Here is a 25,745-nt window from a genome sequence, read left to right on the forward strand (position 1 = left end):
GCAGGCAACGGCACCCCATCACTCGCTTTCCCTCTAATTTCAGATGGAGGTGGACTTTTCTTTCTTAAAAAGTTTCAGTGGTTTTTCCTCTGCCTATAGGATAAAATTCAAGTGCATGTGCCTAGTTTAGGGCTCTCACATCTGGTATCTATTACCCCTTCAGACTCACCTGTCTCTAACGCACTGCGCATATCCCAACGCCCCCGCCCCGCCTGGGTTTCGGTTTTTCTCCAACCGGAAGTGTCCACGTCTATCCTTTTCCTCTTCAACGCTGGCCACCACTTCTGCCTTTAGGAATATCCTTCAAGACCTGTTCTATTGCCAAGACATCTGTGGAGCTGTCCCTGACCTTCCCAGCCCCAGGGGTCCCTCCGTTTCTACAATGCGGTGACATTTTGTCTGCACCTTTCATCTGACATTTGCCAGATGCAACCTTGGATTTTATAGGAGGGTCCCATTAAATCTGATTAACTTGAGCCTGGGTCATGAATGGTGAATGTCAGCCAGGGGGCTTGGGCCCAGGAAGACCCTGAAGGACATGGAAGTTAGGAAGTGCCTGGCATAGATCTGCCAAACATGACATCATAGGGCCCGGAGAAGGTCAGCATACACTGGACGCCAGACAGGAACGATACTGGACAGTGATGGTTAAAACTTAAGTTAAAAATTACATATTAAAACCTTGGCTCAGGTTTAGTGTGATGGGCCAGCGATCTTTGGGATGGGGACACCAGATAGAACCTCAAAAATATGCTTGGAAATGCTTTCAGAGACCACAGACTCAGCCAGCGAGATCTTTCATTGTACAATATACATTTTTTCAGAGAATTTGTGGCAATTAAACAAAGTCAATTAGGATTCTTAACTCAAAGCTTTTCAAAGTCTTAATACGCCTCTGTGAACTGTGACTCTCTAAGACAGAAATATAGAAGGTGGGGAGGCCGGTTAGCTCAGTTGGTTAGAGCACCGTGCTCTTAATAACACGGTTGCCTGTTCAATTCCCACATCAGCCACTGTGAGCTGCGCCCTCCACAACTAGATTGAAATAACTACTTTACTTGGAGCTGATGGGTCCTGGAAAAACACACTTAAATAAATAAAGGTTTAAAAAAAATAAAAGAAATATAGAAGGCACATTTTATCAAACGTATTTGTCCAGGGAATTCTTTTTCTCAAGAGCCTCTCACACTTAGTGATCTTCAGAACGCACTTAATAAACGCTATTTACATTTAGTCTGACCCACGTTTCATTGTGGCTTACAAAGTGGTAAGACTGGGAAATTTTACAGCGATGGGGTCTTTTACCAAATTATCACTGTGTTAAAAGCAAGAGTTATTGGTAGCTTTGGACCAAAGAATGAGTCCCATCTAGATTAATAACAGCCAAGATAACCACAGCATTCTTTGAGGTTTACATCATAAAACTGGAACTCTACTAAATGATTTGATACATTTCTCAAGTTGACATCAGATATTTCCCAATATTAAAGACACTGAATGGGTATTTTAAAAAAAACAATTTTTAGTTATTTTTAGCTTGATTGTTCTCATTTTAGCTCATGGGACCCATGCTTTTGTAACAGAACCTATTTCAAGGGCTTTGGACTCCAAATGTCCAGGAACACTTAAATGTTGTTGGGTTTTTTTTTGGTTTTTTTTGACTTGGAAAGTTTTCCTGTCCAGATAATGGGTAGTGTGCATTGAACCAGTTAAGGTAAAGCAAGAGTCTCTGAAAATCATGCTGTTTTATTTATGAAAGAAATAATCTGCTTAGTTAAGCTAAATCTTGGAAAACCTTAATTAAAATATGGTGGCACTTCTGTTGATATGAGTATTCTATCAATACTGGCATGTAACTCTTATGACTATGGACATCTATCGCAAGTAAAATATTCCTGATAGAAGAAAACAAATTGACTCCCTAATAAGATCATGTGTGAACGCATTTGGGCCTTTCTGGGTCCTTTCTTAAAAAGTCTTAAGTCAAAGTAGGAGAAACAGCTAGTCATGGGTTACCCAGGAAGTAACCAATGTCCAAGGGGATGTCTTCAGGCCTCTGGGGATTACCTGAGTCCAGGCAACTAGGCTGCTGTGGCCATTTCAGGTTTGGTCTTAATTATTAGCATTTGTCCAAACAGCTGTCCAGGTCACATAAGAGACCTGTGTTTAATCAGGTAAGTGGTTTTGATTTAAAAAAAAAAAAATATTTTACATTTCCCCCAAATGAGAATAAAATGGGATTATAGATATGAAAAAGGTTTGAGAGTAAAAGCTGAAAACCAACATTATTACAAGGACTACCCTGTCAATAATAGAGGCTTTACATAGTTCCTAAAGATACTAATAAAACAATAGAAGCTATGGTTCAGGTTTGAAATTTCCATCCCTTTTCATTCATCTTGCAAAAAGTCCATAAGTTAAACAAACTTCAAGAAATCAGAAGATGAACTAAAACTGAGAACTACAATGGATATAGCAAATGTCAAGTTCATGATGCCAAACCGGTCCTAGTCTAGGAAAGTCCAAGGGTAATAAACCTGTATTGATGTTGTCCCATTAAAAGTTTAAATCTACGTTTAAGAAAAGACGAAAGGAGCTATTCCATTTCCGTGTTATTGCAGAAGAAATTGCATATGAGGTCTCACGTGCACAAGAGGTCAGAACCGGGGAGAAAACCCAGTCTGACCCCTTCCCCACTCAGCGAACATGCACAAGGCTTTCAAAAGTCTAAAGTCTTCAAAGTTGTTGTTCCCTTAGCCCTACAACGTCTCACACCCATCTCTGTACCTTCTCCTATTTTCCACATAAAAGATAACCCAAATATCTTCTTGTATCACATCTAGAGTCACCCATGAATGCCGATTCCCATAAAAAATAAGCAAAGGAACAGGAGAGCTGTTGTTTTATGAAAATCTGGTCCTCTTCTCTGGTCTCTTAAGTTCCGTCGTGATTTAAGACCGTGAGTTCATGGGCATGTTTTTCTCCATGGTTGCCACACACCATGCTGTGTAATCAGACTTGTGCTTTTAAGGTCAGAAACTCTGGAGCTGAAAAGACCAACACATCTCTGAGTTTGAACTATAGGCTGTCTCTGCAGAACAATAAACAAAGCCGAGAAACCCACTTGCAACAAGATCTGAGCTGGGTGATGACTGCACACCTGACAGGCGGGCCACGACCGTCTTGGGGGGATTTCATTTATGTTGGCTGCTTTGGCTTCCTCATCTTGTACATATTAAGTTTAGAGAACGCAAGGAATTTGCTAGCCGAGCAAGTTTATCCATTCTGTTTTCTAACCTGGCTCTTTTCCACTGAGGTATGTGTGTACAAAAACTCCCTCAGCTGACTTTGCTGCCAGTGGGACAGTTTAAACCTGAAACAAATCCTCTCTGAAAATGCACTGTGTGCTATGTGGAAACAGAATCTGGCTCTGACTTTGAAATAGAGGTATCTGAACTTACTACCAAAATGTATGGCAAAATCTAGAATTAGATCATCTTTCCATGTACACAATACACACGAGGAAGAAGGCAATGGGATAGAGGATTTGCTGAACACCGATTTCAAGCAGTATGAGATATTATCCACATTTACTGACGAGAGACTAATGATCACAGAAGTAAAATAACATGGCCAAGTTCAAATACTAAACGGCAGAGCAGAAATTTAAAACCAAGTCTCATGATACAACAAAGCTGATTGTGTTATGTTGGTGTATTCCCTTTTATCCCAACAAGTTGACCAAATATGTAATTAAATGTCACTAAAGTGTAAACTATTAAATTAGATAAAAACCACTATGCATTCAGAGTTGGTTGGAATGACAGATTTAAGAAAAACATATCGAAGTCCCGATTGACTTAGCAAAGTCATACAATTAATGTAATTTTCTGATTTGCACACATTCTTTGGAAAGTTAAATTTGTTAGTGGTGACATGTAGAAACTCTTGATTTTTCTTGTATTTAATTTCCTACATGTTAGTGGTAACATGTAGAATCGCTTGATTTTTGTTAGAATTGCCAAAGTACAGACTGAATTAATTAGGGTTCTTAGGTAAGAATGACTAAGACCAGGGAGGGGAAAAATATAGAACCACTGCACCATCTAGTGATAACACTCTTGCATTGCAAGAAACCCATCTAATTTTTGAAAATCAGTCTGAACCTGAAGAATATTCATAAAGTTGGCTAAAAAAAAAAAAAAATCTGATGACGAGCAATGGAAAATTAAGAGCAGATATACAGGAACGGTGGAATGGGATAGATCCTTCCATTAAGATTCCATTAGAAGATGGAGGTGAACCCAAACTCTACTTCTCAAAGATCTGCCATAGGTCCTGTTTACTTTTCACTCTGTACCCTAAAACTTTAGATACTGTTTTATGAACTAACAAAGGTTCAACTTTAAAACACAGACAACAGAAATACCTATTCAGTTAAGTGTGAAGTAGCCTTCCTCCACAAGTCTGCCTAGGACTCATTCTCCATCATAAAGCTCAATGTAAGGCCTGAGCATCTTCTAGATTACCTTCCCCTCTGGTCTTATTCTACATAGGTGGCAATAAATATGAAATTCAGTGCTTTCTTTCAGTGCTCAGTAAATGTCAAAATACCCCAAGATAGCTTACCTATTACAGAAATATTACTTCAAGAGCCAAAGATAACAGAATCAAAATAGAAAATTTATTTTTAACCTCAAAATTTGTATTTTGTTAAAGAACTTTTTCAGATTCATGGTCAGGAAGGAAACATATTTAATAATTTTATAATTCTATGGTTGAAAGTTACCTAGAAAAAAATATATTTCAATTTAGTAATAACATGAAATGTCAGGGTATGTGAAAAATTGTTTACCTCCATATTGCCTGCCCAACTTTTAAAATTAAGCTAATAAATTTTTATTCCGACGGGGCTGTAACATTTACATTGACTGGTTCTGTCAGACCCAATCTTAGTTCTCAGGAAGGAAAATACTTAAGCCTAGTTGGGTACTTGGTACCATCCCTTAGAAATCTCTAACAATTCAAAATATGCATAAATTTGACAATACCAATCCTCAGTTGGTAATTTTTCAAATCCCCATAATGCCAACCTATCTTCAATAATGAGATCTTATCTCACTCCAGGTAAGTGCTCCCAGAACACGCTGAAGAAACCAACATAGCATAGTGGGGAAAACACAGGTAGTAAGAAAGAAAACCCCAGCTCGAGTCAGCATTACTAGCTATGTGACCTTGAGAAGTTTCTCACCTTCTCTGAATCTCAAATTCTTCATCTGTAAAGTGGGGATAAAAAACTTAACTTGAAGGATTACCATAAGTGTTAAGGAATACATAGGAAGTGTCTAACAGATGATAAGCACTCAATAAGTAGTAGTCATTTATTATTAAAAGCAATAGTATACTTTTTCTTAAAATAGTAACTCTTAGAAGTGGATGCTTATGTGGCCGAGGACTGGCCTTAGATAAAACTATAAACTGAACCACGTTTGTCTTTTCAATTTCATGCTTACTTCTTCAGCACTACCTCCAAAACCCGTATGAAAAACTTGCCCAGAATAACTGATAAAAGGGTCAGAGAAAATATTTGAGTATATAGTGAATGCGTTGAAAAGACATGTCATGAAAAATGAAACCACCATAAAGCTTTTAAAGACAGGTTTATTTAAATATAAGTGCATGAAATTGAATACAGAAACTTTATTAAAATACTGTATATTACAAATTTTTAATCGAATAAATTGTGTAATGACATTTAAGTGCTGGATTCACTTTTAACAGTTGTTTTGTGTGTATCAGTAAAGAGTTCACCCTGTATGTTACAAAGAGGAGAGACACATATGGGCCTGAGAAATGGTCCTGTGATTAGACAGTGGATAATATGAATTGTGCATCTTTTTAAAAAGCAATGAACTGGACCTAGATCTCATCTTGGCAGACCAACTTTCTATAATCAAAAATAACTTTCATATGTTTATTGCTGCCCTGTGAAAAAAATGAGCGGTAAAAATAATTTAAAACAAGGATCAGTATCCCTAAGATTAACCTGATGCTTACCACAATTAAAATAATTAAAATCCACTGCAAAATTTGTGTTCTCCAGGAAATTATGCTATATATACAATGAGATTTGTACATGAATTGGGAAATTAAAAAATTGCTTATATAAAATTAAAAATCAATAGTATACAATATTTACAGCTTGTTAGGTATTATACATAAACATAGATTTTTAAAATAATCCTCCAAAATTAACTGTAATATGTAAACATGCAGTATACATACTCATACAGTGTAGTTTATAGTCTGAACAGAAGGGGGAAATTGTATTCACATAACACAGGGTACTTCATCAGATATGCCTCTGTTTTTGTGCGTTATCCCTCCAACGTTTAGTCTTCCTGTCTTTAAGCTTCACAGTACATTAAGTATTTCGATAGTAAAAATAAATCCCTGATGGTAAACACATTTCTAAAGGTTACATAAAGTGTCTGCCCTTGTACTACAATATAAAACCAACACTGTTCACACTAGAATCTCTAGTTTACAACAAAATTAAAAATTAAAAGCACACATTTAATTGTCCTGACTATATTTTTCCCCATTTCAAACATACTTGAAAGAAAAGAGACAAATGCCATGCCATGAAAATGTAATGAAAGTAGTTGTCATCTGTCATCGTGAATGGCAAAATAACTGATTTTTATTAAACCATAACGAGTTCATTCTGACACCGTTCCTAAGTTTTGAATCCCCAATAACAGGTGTACCGATCCTGAATCTCACTAAATTCACTTTGCAAAAAAATTATCTTAACTTTCAGGTACCAAGACATCATTTAGCTTTTAACACGTTGCGTACGGCGGGGTTTAAATCCCTCGTGAAGATTCTCGTGATCCGTACGCAACGTGTTAACAACTGTACTGTGGTTTACTAAATGATTCATCAGTGATCTGAAAGTTAACACAATTTGAAAGTGAGTCTTTTAATATCTATCAGTAAACTATGTTTTTGCTATTTAAATAAATACATTTTAATTGGTTAATTTCAAGATAAAGTTGATGCTCTCATCCCAGAATGACTAGAGTCAGGGGTTAGTACTTTATGGGAAAATCATATGAATTTTACCAAGTTATATGACTGAAATGAAAAATACTGTGGAATTTCATGTTGTTCATGTAAATAAATGTGTAGAGCTCGTGTGAGTGTTTGTGTGGGTGTGGGGGGAAAGGGCAAGAATTTTAAAAATTCCTCCATCGTCAGTACATTCAATATCACAAGTTTTAAGAAAGTGTCAACAATTAGACTATCAACTCATCCAGTATTGAAAGTAAATTATTTTTATCACTATTCAAACAAGTGTAGTAGCTCTTTTGCTTTCTATGGAGAAAACTTTTTAAATGTTTTTTCCCAAAGATTCTTAGTGATGATGTGCAAATACTTTAAAAACAAAGGAAACTTTTCATGATCAGTAGTACTATCAAGTTTACATTCATTTATACAGGGCTCTAAAAAAAATGATGCTTTTTAGAAATTACCAATACATAACATACTTAGGAGAAAAGTAACATACTGTTATGGTAATTATGCATTATACTTCCTCTTTCTGTGTATTTATATTACACTGCTTTCCAGTTTCAGTTACATATTTAAATGCATTCCCCAAAAGGGGGCAGTCATGTTACCACTGAGGGAAGATACATATGGGTGCAGTATCGATCTAAAAAAATCTGTAAGAGGTTCATGCTCTCGACTTGCCTATAGTATTTATTTTTCAATAAGATTATAGCTGCATAACCAGAAGGTGTTCAGAACATTCTCTTCTAACCCAGGACTCCTAATTCTATCAACAACAAATTGTACATAAGTTTAAACTATAATATATGACATTTGTATGGAAGGGGGAGGGAGATTTATAAGAAAATGCTAAATTAGTTCTCAAAATCAAAAAAAGGTTATTACAAATAACTTCAACCTATGTGCAATGAAGATAAAGAATATGAAAACGAGTCCCCTAAACTCGGGACAAGATGGTTACAGTTCACAGCTCAGTTCACTCAGAATTTGGGTGTTTCCATTAATTAAATAAAGTATTAACTGGTACATCTGCACATTTACTGAAAATACTTTACATATTAAACACTACTTCCTCCAAACAAATTCACAGACACATTTTTAGATAATTTACTCAGCAACCTCCTCAAAAACATTGTATTGCCTGCAATGAACAGAGATCCCTAAGTTAGAAGGGCAAACCTACCACTACACACACACACACGTAATACGATTTCATAGCGCTTTGTGTTAAGTCAAGTCTCACATATAAAGAAACACAGAATTGTGTAAACATGCAGTACACATATTCATACAGTGTATAGTCTTAACAGAAGGAGGGGGTGTTCACATAGTGTGGGGGTACTTCTTCAATACACCTTTGTTTTTGTTATCCTTCCAATGTTTCCTCATGTCTTTAAACCTTTCTCTGCTACATGTTTAAAAATTGTTATAATTTTTAATGAAATAACGTCCTTTTAATCCTGGAGAGTCTCACCCTCAGATGTTATAAAAGTGACAGAGAGTTAAGGGAAATTATGAGGTCATTTGATTACTAGTCAGTTTTAACCACTGAGATTCTCACCCCGATTATTAAAAGACACAGCAATTTACCCAGTTACCCACGTGCTGCCAAACTTCTCTGCAACCCAGGTCTACTAGAATTTCTTCAGTAACTTTCCACATTCTTCACATCTTAAAAACAAATAACAACTCTTTGAAGAGATTCTGATTAAGATGTTCTGAGAGAAAAATTTGTAATAGCCAAAGGAAGTGATTTGAGAGTATTTCAGAAAGTACTCAGCATCTTAATTCTTGAATTATAAAATGGACATAAATGTAAAATAACTGTATTTCTTTTTAAGTTGAAAACAACCAACCAACCAACTAACCCTTACAGCTGAAGCACCTTGGTCCAAGGAAGAAAGATTTGGTAGAACCTGCAGCCCAGTCTATCTCCCTACAGAATTTGCACGACACTGTGAAGCCAACCTCGGAGGGCAGAAGAGAGGTGAACATATGGAGGAGACACTTCTCTAACCCTTTAACAAGGATAATAAATTGCCCGTAGTAGAGATTCAGTGGATGGCAGTTGAACGAATCCAAGGGAAGTGGCAGGATATGGCAAAGGAGTAAATGCTAACTACCTCTACCGTTTTCCTATTTTAACGAGCAGTAAACACAACCTGTAATTTAATCCCGCTTGCTCTGCCATTTCCACTACCACCAACTCCCCAAAGTGCTCTTAGATAAATATCAGCTGATTTTAAAAATAAAGAGATGGAAAGGAGGTAAAGGAAGCAAGAGTATACGGGAAATATTTCAGTTTTTCCTTCTTAAAGTACATGTAAGAAAAATGTGGAAATGGAAGAGAAGTGATGAATTTTACAAAACAACATATTCAATTGGTATTCCAAAATGTAATTTAAAATAATTCCAATGACTGACTATTGATCATTTACTGTCAAACATATACTGCTTTGCCATTCATAAACAAAAAGTCAACAAGTGACAGGGCCTGGATTCAAATTTATGTCACTGGCTTAGATTCTAGCATTCTCTTGACTATGTTTCAGTTACTGAAACTCCATTTGGTGGATAAACGGGGGAAATCAGAATTTGGAAGGAAAAAAAAAACACACACAAAAACAGGACTTGATCTTTCAACAGGAATCAGGAAACAAAATGTTGTCCCAATCTTTTTAGGATTTGAAATCATCTTGCTAGCTCTTGATGGACTAAGAGGAATCCTGGGCAGGAATCCTGTTAGTTATCCGCAATTCCTGTAGAAAATACTTGGTACAGGGCTTTATACATAGTAGATCCACCAAAAATGTTTTAAAAAATTGAATTAGCTGGTGCCCAAGTGTCAGCTTGGGCATGTTAACATGTCAGTCCCACTCTCCTCCTCTTAATTAAAATTTCCAAAGACCTTTTCCAACAATGTTCTTTGATTTTTTAATTACCCCATTCCTTACATCACAAATACATGACATACAGGGAAGCTCACTTTTTTATTTCTCACTTAAAGTACAAACAAAACCCTTATTCTTTTTAGGGCAGTGGAAACGTATGCAGCAAATACTAAGACAGTACATTGGGTAATAAACGATAACACTGTTTGGTAAACATTAAGATCTAAAGGAAGAATAATTAAGCTGCAAGCACTGAATATACGGTAGCCACTCTTTAGCCCTTTCCTTATTCTAGGCAACCAGTAAAATCGTTCCATGGCACAGATTACTTGCACATCCTTCACTTAAAGGTTTTAAGCATCATTATAGCTTAGATGAGGCCCCCTGACTAAACTCTGATCTATGTACGGACTTTTCTAAGCAGTACGTTAAATAATAATTAGTTTGGGCATATACGAGTCTCTTCTTTGGGGAACTGATTTCACTGTCAGCAATATATTACCAAACATTTTTTTAAATAAAGAAATGTAAACTGCAGAGGAGTTCCCTGCCCTTCTGCATTTATCACACAGAAATTTTACAGCTAAATCACATACACATTTTAAGAAGTTGTAACACAAATACATCAATAAGGGCTTTTGTCACATCACAAACAAGGGTCTCCAGCACTACTGAGCCAAGAAAAATCTCCCCAAATTAAAAAAAAATCTCAAATATCCTTAAACTTATTTAAAATATCATTGAACTGAACAAATTCTCCACTAGAACGTGTTCACTGAACAAAAGCTTTCTAATTAGACTATATTCATCTATAGCAGCTTTATATATATGTATATAATGATATATATGTATGTAGATATATATATATCATTAAACAGTTCTTGTCTCTATAGGAAAACCACTAACTTTTAAAAAAATCTCAGCATAGAAATAGCTATTAAGACAATTTCATCAATTCACACTATTTAACTGTATTTCAAAACATCAAAAGAGTGACAGTTACACAAAATCCCAATGGAAATAATTGAAAACAGCAAAGAAATAAAAAATTCCCCCCAAAGTACACACACATACACACACGCCCACAAATTCACAACGTAAAGCAACTTTATAATGAGATTAGGACACTCTACAAATTATTAACCATCCAATTGTACTTCCATTCTAGAGTAAAAACAGAAGTTTAAATCTCTTTGGTCCACACATTCATACACTTAATGTATCCAAGTTATTTTCTGGTTAATTTTGGATTCTGAATCAGGTGCTCCAGAATACCTTACCATGATAAGTTTCTTAAATCATAACATAACCGTATGTTAAAATATTCATTTTGTACATCTTCAACATGTTTTTCTTAATTCCTCTCAAAGACTATGAATACTTTTAATTAGTGACAGAATAGACAAAGAAAGAACACAATTCAAGTCTATCAGAAAAAGAGAAATCAAACCGACTTGGAAAATGTATGCCTAAATTTAATTTGGGAAAACATCAAGAATATAAAGAACACACAAAAATAATTTCAGGGTTATACATAATTTAAAAAATCATTGTTTTTTACTTCAACGATCTCTAAGAATGTACAGCCGCTAATTGTTTTTCCTCAAAACAAATTTCCAAGCCACATCATTAGAAAACCCCCCAAACTGGCTTTTCCGTGGTAAAAGTAACCCCCCTCAAATCTTCACTATTGAGCTGTTGATATATTCTGCATTTTGGTGAAGGAAAAGTGGCATGGGTAACCAAGGTCTTAAGTTTAAAGGGGACCTAATAAAAACATACTTTTTACCAAACAGGTTATAAAACAGCGAGGCTAGAGTGTGCGGATTACTTCTCTGGATTGAACTTAATTTCATATTCTCTGTAGTGGCTCTTCCTTTGAGTTAGTACATTTATAATTGTACCTGGTATAAAAAAAAAAATCTCAGTAGGAGGTAAGTTCAACCAAGTTCTGTTTGCCTTAATTGCTATACTCTTAAAAACAAGTATATATTGCCCAAACCCCTTAAAATGTTTTATACTAAGGACTTTTTCATTTCTAATAAATGTCATCACACATTCTATTAAACTCAAATAACAGCATAAATGAAAAACTGGAAAACTAAGATGAATCACTCAAATATATGTTCAGTACTGTTCGGATACGCTGAGACGAATTGCCAAATTTTAAAATTTACTAGATTCCCCAATTTTTACTTAGTGAACTTATGTTACCACATATCCAAAGAGTTTATTACTCTTCCTATATAACTTACTACTTATCTATAAATGAGGCTTTTTGTTTTCACAGCCTAATTTAGGCCACTCTTTAAATATAGTTAATACTCCAGAATGAAAGATTGTTTACATTTTGTCAAAAATCAAGACATATGCAACAAGTAACATAATCCCACTGAGATACTAGTTATAAAGATGTTTTCTCCATTGCATACATGGCAAAAACTTTTAGAAAGGTCAAAGAATGCAACATGCATTTCAGACTTCTAACAAAATTTTAAGAAAATTTTTATTTTCAAATTATATTTTTATGCACACAAACTACAATCAGTGTGTGTGATCCGTAAAGTTTTTGAATTCATCTCAACAGAACATTTACGTATGAGGGAGACTATTAGAAGAGCGTTATTTAAATGACTGAAAAGGATGCACCCTACCGATCTACTTTGAGTCTTTAAGAGTTTAGCTAGTTTTCCATTAAGTATTATTTTCCACATAAATTAAATAACAATAGTGCCTAAGCATGTTAAAGCCCTAATCCCAGAAACGTTCAACATTAAAAATCAAATAATTTATCTCCTATTAAATGATTCCATACTCAGCACTCATACAGGGTTTAGCATTAGAAAACAAAAATCTCACTGTTACCTGAATTCATGTCAAACATGTTCACAGCACTCATCTACACTTGCAAATTGTCACATGATCAATTTATAAAAAAAGAAGAGAGTTTGGCACATATATCAATTCCTCGAAATGTCCCTGTAACTCAACACTGTTAAAAATGATGATTTAACACCAATGTTAACCTGATTTGGCAGCTAAACAAGGTGCTTTTTCTTGCAGCTTCTCAGTGTCATTGGCCTTGCCTGGGACGGAGGCACGTGAGGTGCAGTGCGGTAGTGCAATCACTTGAACACCAGAGGGCAATCTTTCCACGCAGCTCAAGGCCTTAGCTTCTGCCCTGCTCCTTCCAAAATCTTGTACAGTATCCTTCCCACCTGTTAACAATGCCATTTTCAGAGAATCTGTACATCTGTTTCCTTACGTGAAGTAAGACATTCCCACAGAAACCTCAAAGTGTGGCGAGGATCCTTGAAAAGGAGATGATTAATGTCAGAACAGTCTGCCCAACGCCCCACACCAGCGCTTCCAAAGGAGCCATGTTCTTCCCTGCTACTCTGTAAATGCCCGCTACGGCCGCACCTGGATGACAAACGAGTGGGAGAAACAAAGTAACACGTTAGTTCATTTTATAATACCTTCATGGTTGCAACTTAGGATCTCTTTTCATTTTATCAAAACAGAGTAAGGCAGGGCCCACCCTGTGGCTCAGGCGGTTAGAGCTCTGCGCTCCTAACTCCGAAGGCTGCTGGTTCGATTCCCACATGGGCCAGTGGGCTCTCAACCACAAGGTTGCCAGTTCAATTCCTCGAGTCCCACAAGGGATGGTGGGCTCTGCCCCCTGCAACTAAGATTGAACACGGCACCTTGAGCTGAGCTGCCTCCCGGATGGCTCAGTTGTTGGTTGGAGCGCGGGCTCTCAACCACAAGGTTGCCAGTTCAATTTCTCGACTCCCGCAAGGGATGGTGGGCAGCGCCCCCTGCAACTAAAATTGAACACGGCACCTTGACCTGAGCTGCCACTGAGCTCCTGGATGGCTCAGTTGGTTGGAGTGTGTCCTCTCAACCACAAGGTTGCTGGTTCGACTCCTGCAAGGGATGGTGGGCTGTGCCCCCTGCAACTAGCAACGGCAACTGGATCTGGAGCTGAGCTGCGCCCTCCACAACTAAGATTGAAAGGACAACAACTTGACTTGGAGAAAAAGTCCTGAAAGTGCACACTGTTCCCCAATAAAGTCCTGTTCCCCTTCCCCAATAAAATCTTTAAAAAAAAAAAAAACAGAGTAAGGCATTGTTCAGTCTCATAAATTTTCTATGAAAGAGTTTCTATGTGATTGGTAAAAGTTATACTTTGCCATACCACTTAATTGAAAAAAAAGGTTTTTATTCAACCAGAAAATGTATGCTTATAGTAGGGCTGCTTACTTGACTCCAAATATGTGCATAAAAAACGAATAATTCATTACTGTACATAATCTCTCACCTGAGCACTGAATTGGCAAGAACTCGTTACCATTTTTATAAAACATACACCAGAATATATTGATAATTATAAATGAGAATACAAAACTACACAATTTAATGTAACTTCTAAATGATTCAAGGACATTTTAATATTAAAGGAGCTTTTTAAATTTCTTTCAGTAAATTAATTCTTAAATGTCATGTAAGATATCGAGAATATTTGATCAATTCATTTCACAATCTACCATATAAAATATAGTTTAAGCTTTTTAATAAAGCATACAATTGTAAGGTTATTTGGAGATTACTATTATGATATTTAATAAAAATGGAAGATGAACTTGACGTCTGTTTTAGGAAAAGTTTTTTAGACAATGTGCACTTTTGAGAACGAGAGAATCTCAGAGTCACGAGGGGCCTCAGAGCCCTTCTGATTCAACAGTTCACCGTATTAATATAGTACCTACAATGACGTGGTCCCTACGTGGCTGATTTTAAAAGCACATTTGGAAATCATAAAGGAAGCAGCATTTAAATTATAGTAGTCCATCTCACAGATTGAGATGGCTTTAAAACTATTTTTCTAGAAGAAAAACTGTGTACATATCCTAGAATGGTCAAATATATAGAAATAATAGGAACAAAATTATTCAAAGACACTCAACTGACAATTAATTGAGATAGAAATCTGTTCATAAAAATTAGCTAATGTAGTTCACTTAAAACCTCCCAAATAAAAATTACTGTATTCCTCCATAAGAGCTGTAAATGAAAAAAAGCAAATTATTACTCTAAGCTGAGGACCTTCATATGCATATTTTAAGGAGGAAATTAAAATGTATAGTGTATTTACTGTATATCATCTATCTTGACAGGAACTTTACAAAAATTATCTTATTTAAATATCATACCACTCCTGAGTAATATTACCTAATTTAAAGATGTAAAAAGGAAGTTCAGAGAGATTCAATTACTAGCCCAAGGAAACACAGTAGAAGCTGGAATTTCAATCCAGGTTTATCTGGCCATAAATCCCCCAATCATTCCATCATTTCACAATTACAGTAAGTGAAATATAGTACAAGGAAGTCAGAAAATAATAAAGTAACTGATAATTATCTCAATAATAAATAAAACTCCTAGTAGTACCAAAATTTACTTAAGTAATAAGTCTCACTTGTATAATTGCTCATATTGAATTTTAGAACTGAATGGCATTTAAAAAAATTTTTAAAGATCCTATGCCTTCATTGACAGATATTATGTTAAAATAAACCTGAAAAAATACTATTTTTATTCGGATTTACCCTGAATTTCCATGAGTATCTTCAATTTTTAAAACCACAATTTGGTCTCTATCTCTCCAGCCCTAAGTTTCCAAAAATGATCCATCCAAGAAGTAGAAAATCTAAGCAATTACTAGCTCAGGCTGCCTGGGAAACAACAAACAAATCTGTCAATTCAAACATCTCATGCTTAAACAAGGTTAAGAGCATGGGTTCTGAGCTAGACTTGTGGATTAAAATCCAAGCTCCACTATGGACCCAGGGAATCAGTGTTGGGACATCTCCCATATGGGTTTAGAATTTAGTTGGAGGCCAGGAGCCATGGAAAAGCACCCTATGAAATGTGAGAAGGAAGTAAGAGAAGAGTTTCAGAAATAGAAGAATGAGTACTGCAAACATTTCTACTTCACTGTCATCTTCTTTTCCAAATAAGCTGACTCCTTTACTTATTATGCAGCTGTTCTGGTGAGGATAAAATGGATTTCACCGTGGAAGGCCCTGTCGTTTGAGGGAAAAATAAACAAAACTACTAAATATTCCACTTTTCTTTATAACAATCTTTCAAGGAACAGAGGGCAAGAATTTCAAGCGTAGTCTATAATGATGAGGGGAGAAAAATGAATTTAAAAAAAGAAGAAAATCCAGGATAAACTCCAGTTTCCACAATCAAAGGAGACATTTTAATAGTGTTACACAGAAAATAAAGTCATTGCCAATTTCCTCCCAGTGGATAATCAGTTAGGAACCAATTTGTAAATTATAACTTCCCTCCCAAAGAAGGAGATTTATAAAAGTTCCCATTGCATTGTATCATTTCACAGCCCAGAAGCACTAGTCAGAAAACCCTGTTCCAGTGAAACTCTTATTCTAAAAGGTCTGAAAGAAAATAATTTTGTGAGCCTCTTAAATGATTTTGGAAATGATTTTGGAAATTAAATATTGAGCAGATGTGAAAGAGTATTTATAAAATTATATGTAGACTATAAAAATAACAAATTCCCAAGTACCCATCATCCAACTGAAGAAAGTAACATTACTATTTCTTTTGAAATTCCCACGGACCCTCCTCAGTTGTGTCCCATTACCTCCCTGGTTTTTATCATTCCTTTACTTTTCTTCAGCTTTACCATCGGCATATGTTAATAAGGATATACATTACTTAGTTTTTTAATAAAGGAATTTTATATACATTGACACTGTAAGTATTCTACAATGTTTGGCTCAATATTGATGTTTGAAGTTATCCATGTTGTATATGTAGCTAAAATGCACACATTTTCATTGTTGTATAGGATTCCAAGTATAAACAGATCACAACTGATTTATTCATTCTACTGCTGACGACATCGGTTCCAATCCATCACACTGGCATACACTGCTTCTGTGAACACGCTTATACATGACACCTGGCACACACATGCAGTCAAGGGTTTCTCTACAATACATACGAGTAGGTAAAAGTAGAATTGCTCAATCCCTATATTTCCGGCATTTCCAACTTTACTAGAAAATGCCAAATTGTTTTCCAAAGTAGTTGTACTAATTTATACTCCAGTTACTATTCCATATCCTCAGTTATCTTTGTTGTTTAAAATTTTTGAAATCTGGTAAGTGAAACATGTAATCTCTGTGATTAATTTGCATTTCCCTGATAATTAATGTGATTGAGCTTTTTTTTTTTTTCACATTAATGGCCATTAAGGTTTCTACTTTCATGAAATGCTTGTCAAATCTTTCGTCCATTTTTCTACTGGATGGACTTTTTCTTATCTGAGTCACAGGGTTTTTTTTTTCTTTTTTTTTAATATAGCTTGGATATTAATCTTTTTTACAAATGTCTTTCCCCAATTTGTGCTTTAGTTTTCACTTGCTTTAAGGTATATTTTGCTGAAGCAGCCAGCTGAGGGAGTACAAACATTATAGTCTTCTTTATTTTCTTGGTGAAATATGAGATGAAGATATATGAGAATGAAGAACACAGAAGTGGAAATAGGGTACTTGATATAAATGATACAGGTTAGGAATTTCCAATACAAGCAATGACAGGAAGAATCAGTTAGGAATCAGGAAAAATCCCCCAGGTATTAAGGGGCTAGAGAAGACTGGTACATCGAAAATAAAGTGGAGAAAGCAGCTGAGTTGATCTGAAGGTGAATAAAAGATAAAACTATAAGGACAAGATAGACTAGGAGAAGAGTCACCAGTGGACAGAAGATAGTAATATAGATACAGCAACATAAAGTGCCTGCAGAGGAGTACACCAATTTAAAGTGATTTGATTTGCCCTCCATATTTCTTGAGAGAAAGCGAATAGAAAGGTTAAGGCAGATTTAGTTTTAATAGAGTGTTGATTCTATCCGTTGTACAGTTAGATACAGGGTCAGGAAACTATAGTCCACAGGTCAAATGTGGTCCACCATCTGTTTTTTTTCACAGCATGCAAGTGAAGGACGGTTTTTATATTTTTAAACAGTTCAAAAAATCAAAAGAAGAATGCTATTTCATGATACATGAAAACTGTATAAAATTCAAATTTTAGTGTCCATAAACGTTTAATTGACAGATAACCATACTCATTTCTGATACTGAGCTATCTTTGCATTCCAAGGTAAATGAGCCTGTATATTTCCGTTCTTGTGTAGTTTTCATCTTGTCTAGCAACAAGATTACTTTGGCTTTGTTTTTGTTTTTTAATATACATAATTTTTTTAAATTAAAGTTTATTGGGGTGACAATTATTAGTAAAGTTACGTAGATTTTAGGTGTACAATTCTGTAATACATCATCTGTATCTCACATTATGTGTTCACCGCCCAGTCAGTTCTCCTTCCATCTCCATATATTTGAGCTATGCCCAGTTTTAACTCTTTCTATTTTTTTGCAATAATTTGGATAAAATTGGAAATATGGTAGAGATCATCTGTAAACTCATTTGGGCCAGGAGTTCTTTAGGGAGCAGGGGTCTTTGACATTTCAATTGTTTAAAAATACTTATTGTCCCATTCATATTCTCTATTTTCTTACCCTAATTTTGATACTTTATATTTAGGAATATATAGCTGACCACAAAAGTGTTATCTTTATAATTATTTAGTCTCTTTAATATTGGGTCTGCAGTTATTTCTTCTGTTTTGTTCTATATGTTACTTTTCTGCCTTAATTCATTTTTAATTAGTTTGCTAGCAATCTATTCATCTTATTATCTTTCCAAAGAACCAGTTTTTCGCTTTGCTAATCTTTCATAACCTCAACTTAGAAAACGTAACAGCATTTCTTTACATTAATAAAAGTAAACAATGTAATCAAAAGAGATACCATGCATGACAACCATAGCGTAATGAACTTAGGAAATAACTTAATTAAAAATATACAACCCTCCTATTGAGAAAAATATTCTTAAACGCTAACAAAAGTAATAGAAGTTGATATGAATAAGTGGAGATGTATTACATGTTCTTGAGTGGATTAATTTAATATGCCAATTCTTCCCAAATTAACCTCTGCATTTAATTAAGTCCCAATAGAAATCACAGTCATACTTTTTGAGGAACTCAAAAATTCACATGAAATAATAAAGGTCCACGAATAGCTACGTTAACTTTGAGAAAGAACAGAAAAAAGAGGGACCTAGTCCTACCAGACATTAAGCAATACAGGCATATCTCGGAGATATGTGGGTTTGGGTCCAGACTACCACAATAAAGCAAGTATTGCGATAAAGCAAGTGATAATCTTTTAGCTCGTATAGGGTCTTGCCTTCAATTTGTAAAAAAAAAAATGCAACATCTGTGAAGTACACTAAAGTGAAGTGCAATTAAATGAGGTAAGACTGTACTATAAAACCATAGGGATAAAAAAATATGGCCTTGCTGCAAGAACAGATAAAGAGACTAATAAATCAGAACAGAGTTCAGAGACATATCTATGTACTTGGAGAACATAATACACAAAAATGGTGACACTACAAATCAATAAGGAAATGGGTATTTTAGTGACTGGTGTGGTAAAAATTGATTTACTATATGGGAGGGATAAAAAGGCACCTGGAACCCTATCTAATATCAAATACAAAGGTATGCAAATTATGACCTGAATGGCAGACACCTGTTTTTGTTAATATAATATATTATAATATAATGTAATATAATACCGGGTCTTATATTAATTTTCGCTCCAAAAGACGCATTAGAGCTGATGGTCCAGCTAGGTCTTATTTTCAGGGAAACACAGTAACCAAAATGAAAAAAAAAAAAAAAAATCACTCCATTCTGGAAATAAAATCTAAGAAGTGGAAAAATATAATAATATGTATCAATATTCAGTCAGTATCTAACGCAATATAGATATTCAGGAATAATTTAATGAACTGAAGATAAAGCTATGAGTATGCTGGCACTCACATACATTAAGAAAATATAGTTAAAATATTCACATTGGCTAGTTTTCTTAATTCAAGTGTTTGCAGGTCAGAAAATCAGCCAGAAGAAATTTAAATGTTTTATTGCTAACCTGGATGCAAATTTTTTATTTGAAATTGTGTCAGCTTATATTTTTAAATATTTTAAAATATAACATTGCAGTTTCTAAAATGATTGGCTTGTTTTATTCGTGACTGAGTTGAAAGCAGTGTGTGTGTATACACACACACACACACACACATCGAGATAAATGGAAGTAGTATGACATTTCTTCTCCTCTAAGTTTTACAATAATTTATACCAATAAATACACACATGCACACACACACTACTTACGACTTCTGAACAAACTGCTCCTCCTGCCTCTGTTCACTGTCCCACAATTACAACAGGGCCCACATCAGAAACTGGCAGCCCTGTCATGGCTCTGTATGTCAGCACAGAGAATAACTAATTTGAATGTTTCCCCCTTTGCCATAGTCCTTACATTAATTCCTTCTTTTCTAACTCACTGCCATTACTAGAGGTCAGATCCCGACCTCAACTTCAAATTACAGTTAACGTCTCTTAATTCCTCTTCCTTCCCCCTTTTCCTCCATTGTTCCCTTCGCTTTCTCCCTTCCATAGGTCCGCTCTTCCTCCCTCACTACATCCAGCCCTCCCAGTATTTTGTGAGTATGTGTTTTATTTTGGGGATACAGCAGTGATGAAGACAGACAAGGTCCCTGCTCTCGCCAAGTTTTCTCTTTGCTCTTCACATGTATTTTATAGTCAGCTATAAAACACGTCTTCCCATTGAACTGCTTAGCTCCTTGCCAACTCCTTTCAAAAATATCTGTTTCTTTTCCACAGCCTGCAGAATAAGTCCAAACTTTCCAGTTGGCCTTCCAAGATCCTCTAGGATTTGGCTCCATTCTATCTTTCCAGTGGCATCTCTTACGACTTCACTATGTATATCCTATACTTCAGCTAAACCTGAAACAAGTTTGAAACTTGTTTTAAACCTTATCTATGGCAAACTGGGTGACGTACCATATGAAGTTACAGGCTGAATGCAGCAACAATAGACGCAACAAAACCTAATACAAGATAACACAGAAACACCAAACACTAAATTAAGAAAGGATGAGAAAATAGATGACTCATTACTAGTACTACAACTGTTTTATGATCGTCTTACCAGAGACATAATAAGAACAGCTCAAAGTATGCCAATCACCCTGGGAAAAGATGACGGTGGGACACAAGAGGATAGGCCTTCGAGCTACAGAAGAAAAGGACTTCCTCTTATCTCTGAGGCAAAGAACCAATTAGACAGGAAAAAGTCCTTCTTGGAGTCTCGAAACAGGTCGAGTGGGAGCAGTGAGCTGCCCCAGACATTTGGAAGTTGGTCAGAAGCAAGCGGCAGTATAAGACTCTGTTACTCAGTCGCAATGAGAGAATCACCAGCAGCATAAAGCTGCAGCCAATTTCTGGCAGGACCGCATTAAGGAAGCAGCTGGGGCACGCTCCAGCCTCAACAAGACGCACCTAAGTTGTGGCTCAGCGAGCACAGCGGAAACCAGAACTAAGTCTTTGAACCCGAGGCTGGAGTTGGGGCCTAAGGAGAGAGTTAAGAGAAGGCCAGAGGGAATGAACTGAGGACCTGTATGAAATGCACAGGAGGCAGCATTGTAGAAAACTTGCAAAGAGCTGGAGGACACTGTGAGGTGGCTAATTTCTTGTAGGCCAAGGGAGATTTGTGTCACAATTTGTGACATAAGAAGGAACCAGTTTTATTTTGTAGTCACAGGCAGATGACATATTTTCACTCTTTTTAATGACAATTATCACCATCCCATTTGTGTGCCTACCTTTCTCCCTTCAGATATAGTGAGCTCCTTTAAAGCAGAAACTATATCCACTCTAAGATAAATTTTCTCATGAATTGCTTTGCCCCTTGCCAATTTTTACAAGTTTTTGTATTTCCCATAAAACCTTTCATGGGCCAGCCTGGTGGCTCAGGCAGTTAGAGCTCCATGCTCCTAACTCTGAAGGCTGCCGGTTCGATTCCCACATGGGCCAGTGGGCTCTCAACCACAATGTTACCAGTTCAATTCCTCGAGTCCAGCAAGGGATGGTGGGCATCACCCCCTGCAACTAAGATTGAACACGGCACCTTGAACTGAACTACTGCTGAGCTCCCGGATGGCTCAGTTGTTTGGAGCGCATCCTCTCAACCACAAGGTTGCCAGTTCGACTCCCGCAAGGGATGGTGGGCTGCCCGCCGCAACTAGCAACGGCAACTGGACCTGGAACTGAGCTGCGCCCTCCACAACTAAGATTGAAAGGACAACAACTTGACTTGGAAGAAAGTCCTGGAGGTGCACACTGTTCCCCAATAAAGTCCTGTTCCCCTTCCCCAATAAAAAATCTTGAAAAAAAGAAAAACTTTCATGATGAGTCTTCACATAGTAGAAATACAAAAACTACTTCGATGAATAAATGGACTGATCTTTACCTTCTAGGTGAAGTGCCATTAGTCCTGAAAAAATATTCTACATGAAAGATTACACTCATATTACACTTATAATAAGAACAAAGTTACCCAAGCCATATGTGCATATAGACTTCTGTCTTTAAACAAAACAAAATCAACTTACTAGTAATCATTGCTCCAGTGACGGACGCCAGAAATCCAATGCTGACTGCAATGACAGAGATTACTCTCCCGTGCCTATGTCTCTGCAGCATCACAAACATCAACACTCCTGCAGCACCATGGACAAACAGAGAGGAGAAGAGAGCCCAGAGAAAGATCCAGTACCACATCTCTGAAAGGAAAAGCAAAGTGTTAATAATTCTGTTGAAAACATCTTAGAAAATTCAGTTTAACAAGCTTCCCCATGGTTTGGGGAAGGTTAAATGAGATGATACAAAATTGCCTAGCACAGTACCTGATACATACCTAGTAGAACTAAATCCATTTTAATGATTATCGTCATCACCAATGCTTGATGGGAAAACAATTCCCTCCACGACTTCTCTAGGGTAAGGCTAAGCTCTAACTTCCTCTAAATGTCTGCATCATATAGCTATAATACATCAATTTGTCTAAGATAAGACTAATATATTTTTAAAACTCCTGAAATAAATTATATAATTTATTGCCATCTGACATATAATTTTCTATTTTCAACACTAAATAGTAGTATTAAGACATTTAAAAATCTACCCTTTAATTCAAATCATTCCAGAAATTAGTCAATGATTTTATCTTTTATGATTTTAAGAATTTGAGGAAATTCCCCTCTTGGCTTTTAACTTTACATAACACTACTAAACATTCAGATTTTTTTAAAATTTTATTAAGAATTCTTTGCCTCAGATCACTTTAATAGTTTTTACCGGAAACTTCTCACACTTGATTATTCTTCAATATATCCTCAATTACTATTAATTGAAGTTGCGTTTATACAGCGTTGATGAGCACACCTTTCATTCTGTCTCTAGCTTTCATTCCCTTTCTATCTGGCAACCTGCGGCTCCTGGTCGATACATACAGCTCCCACAGACACTGCTAGGTCCCTGCACTGACTCCCTCTTCCTGACCACGCTTGTGGTGAGCATATCAGGACAGGCCAGTGATCCCAGCTGTGTCAGTCACCCCCTTCCCCTGGGAACTCTGGACTGGGACCAACTGAGCAACTCAGTCTTTGGGTGGCTGTTCCTCAGGATCTGGGAACAGACATTTCATCAGCACATGATGAAAGCGACGATACACAATGAAAAAAAAAAAAAAATCTGTCGAAGACAAGGGACAGCCAAGTCCCATTTCCAGTCGTTTTTAAGGCCCTACCACATTACTGTCCTTAGAGTCAATCCTAGTTTCCTTGTAATAAAATCCCTCTTTTTATTTAAACTAGTTCAGGTAAGGTTTCTGTTACTTATAACTAAAAGAGCTGACCCAAGAATGTTCAGATGTCACCTCGAGAATCATCTTTGCTATGCAAACATTCTGTAATGGAAAATATCTCATCTGCTATTTGTACTAGTATTCTCTCTCTATCAAGTATAAAAGTCAATAACAGCCATAAAATAAAAGTGACACCTTAAAACTAACTTACCCAAACATCATTAGAGCACAGTTATACACTGTTGAGGGGAATGTCAAATAGTACAGCTGCTATGGAAAACACTGTAGTGTTTCCTCAAAAATTAAAAACCAACGACTACATGATCCAGCAATTCCACTTGCGTGTATGTATCCAAAATAACTGATAGCAGGATCGTGAGGAAATATTTGCAAATCCATGTTCATAGCAGTATTATGAACAATTGCCAAGAGGTGGAAGCAATTCAAGTGTCCACAGATGAATGAATGAATAAACAAAATATGGTCTACACAAACAATGGAACACTATTCAGCCTTAAAAGGGAAGGGAATCCTGTCACACGTTACAACATAAATGAACCTTGAGGACTTTATGCTAAGTGAAATACGCCAGTCACAAAAGGACAAATACTGTTTGATTCCACATATAAGAAGTACCGAGAGTAATAAAACTCACAGAAACAGAAAGTACAATGGTGGTTGCCACAAGCCTGGGAAACGGGAAATGGGGAGTTGTTTAATGGGTACAGAGTTTCAGTTTTGCAAGATGAAAAACATATGGAGAGCTATTGCACAATAATGTGAATAAACTTAACATTACTGAACTGTACTCTTAAAAATGATTAAGATGGTAAAGTTTACATTATATATTTTCACCACACTTGAAAAAAATGAACTAAGTAAAATTTGTTAAAAGTATAGATAGAAATTAAAAAAAATAACTATTTTCAGTCAAGACCATAAATGACGATCCACTTAAAAACAAAACAAAAAACTCTCCTAAGAAAGGAAGGAGAGTGTGGTTAAGAAAGGTAACACGAGGGATCTTTGTGGCAATAAAAGTCCTCTGGATTTTGGCATGATGGTGGCTACATATATACCGACTAGAACTAAATACACACACAAGTGAGTACTAGTATCCAAGTAATACTGGTGGAATTTGAATAAGGTCGGTGGATTGTACCAATGTCAGTATCTTGGTTTTGGTATCATACTGTGGGTTTCCAAGATATTCCCATTGGGTAAAATGGGTAAAGAGCACATGGGCTGCCTTTGCATTACTCTTACAACTGCACGTGAATTATTTCAAAATAAAAAGTTAAATTAAAACAAAAACAGAACATTCAAAATCATTTCAAGGAAGGTACACCTGATATATTTTCCAATGTAAGTTAAAGTACCATGCAAGCTTCTCAACGGCATAGGAGATAGATGCTAGTGATTAAGGAAATATGAACAAAGTTTGCCTTCTAAAAGGTTTTTCTCTTCAAGCTTTCAGGGAAATAGTATCACTCCCAATAGTATCTCATACTATCACTCCCAAACAAATGGCTTCAACTTGTAATAAATACATTAAAAACAAAAGAGCTTAACTTGCTCAGAAGATGTTTATATTTTAAAAGAGGTGATTGTCCAAAGTGAACCTAGTGAAACAAGGATGTAAGGGAGTAACAACATGGGGGAGGGCATGTCCATCCAGGGAGCTCGGCGACAGGAAAGACTCGGCAACACACGTGCAACCCTAAGAAGAGACGCCAATACTTTGCCTTGCGTCCTATGGCCACTGCTCATCAGATCGGTTCCCCCCAAAACACTTTTGTCTTTGTCATACGAGTAGAATAAAAAATTTCTTGACTATATTTAACACTATGAACAAGGGACTATTTGACACTAT

General features: G+C 36.1%; 1 protein-coding gene across 1 annotated transcript in view; it reads right to left on the reverse strand.

Annotated features, from left to right (window-relative positions):
• Positions 1-5,643: 5,643 nt before the first annotated feature.
• The window catches only part of TMEM170B (transmembrane protein 170B), a 35,121-nt gene continuing 15,019 nt past the window's right edge, over positions 5,644-25,745 (reverse strand). Inside the window, exons 2-3 of the mRNA XM_019742995.2 lie at positions 22,620-22,790; positions 5,644-13,391 (exon numbers count right to left, since the gene is read on the reverse strand). Of these exons, the coding sequence (XP_019598554.2) occupies positions 13,261-13,391; positions 22,620-22,790 (302 nt within the window). The 3' untranslated portion in view covers positions 5,644-13,260. The remainder of the gene's footprint in view (positions 13,392-22,619; positions 22,791-25,745) is intronic.

The sequence above is a fragment of the Rhinolophus sinicus genome, linkage group LG06, assembly GCF_036562045.2.
Source record: "Rhinolophus sinicus isolate RSC01 linkage group LG06, ASM3656204v1, whole genome shotgun sequence".
Taxonomy (NCBI): domain Eukaryota; kingdom Metazoa; phylum Chordata; class Mammalia; order Chiroptera; family Rhinolophidae; genus Rhinolophus; species Rhinolophus sinicus.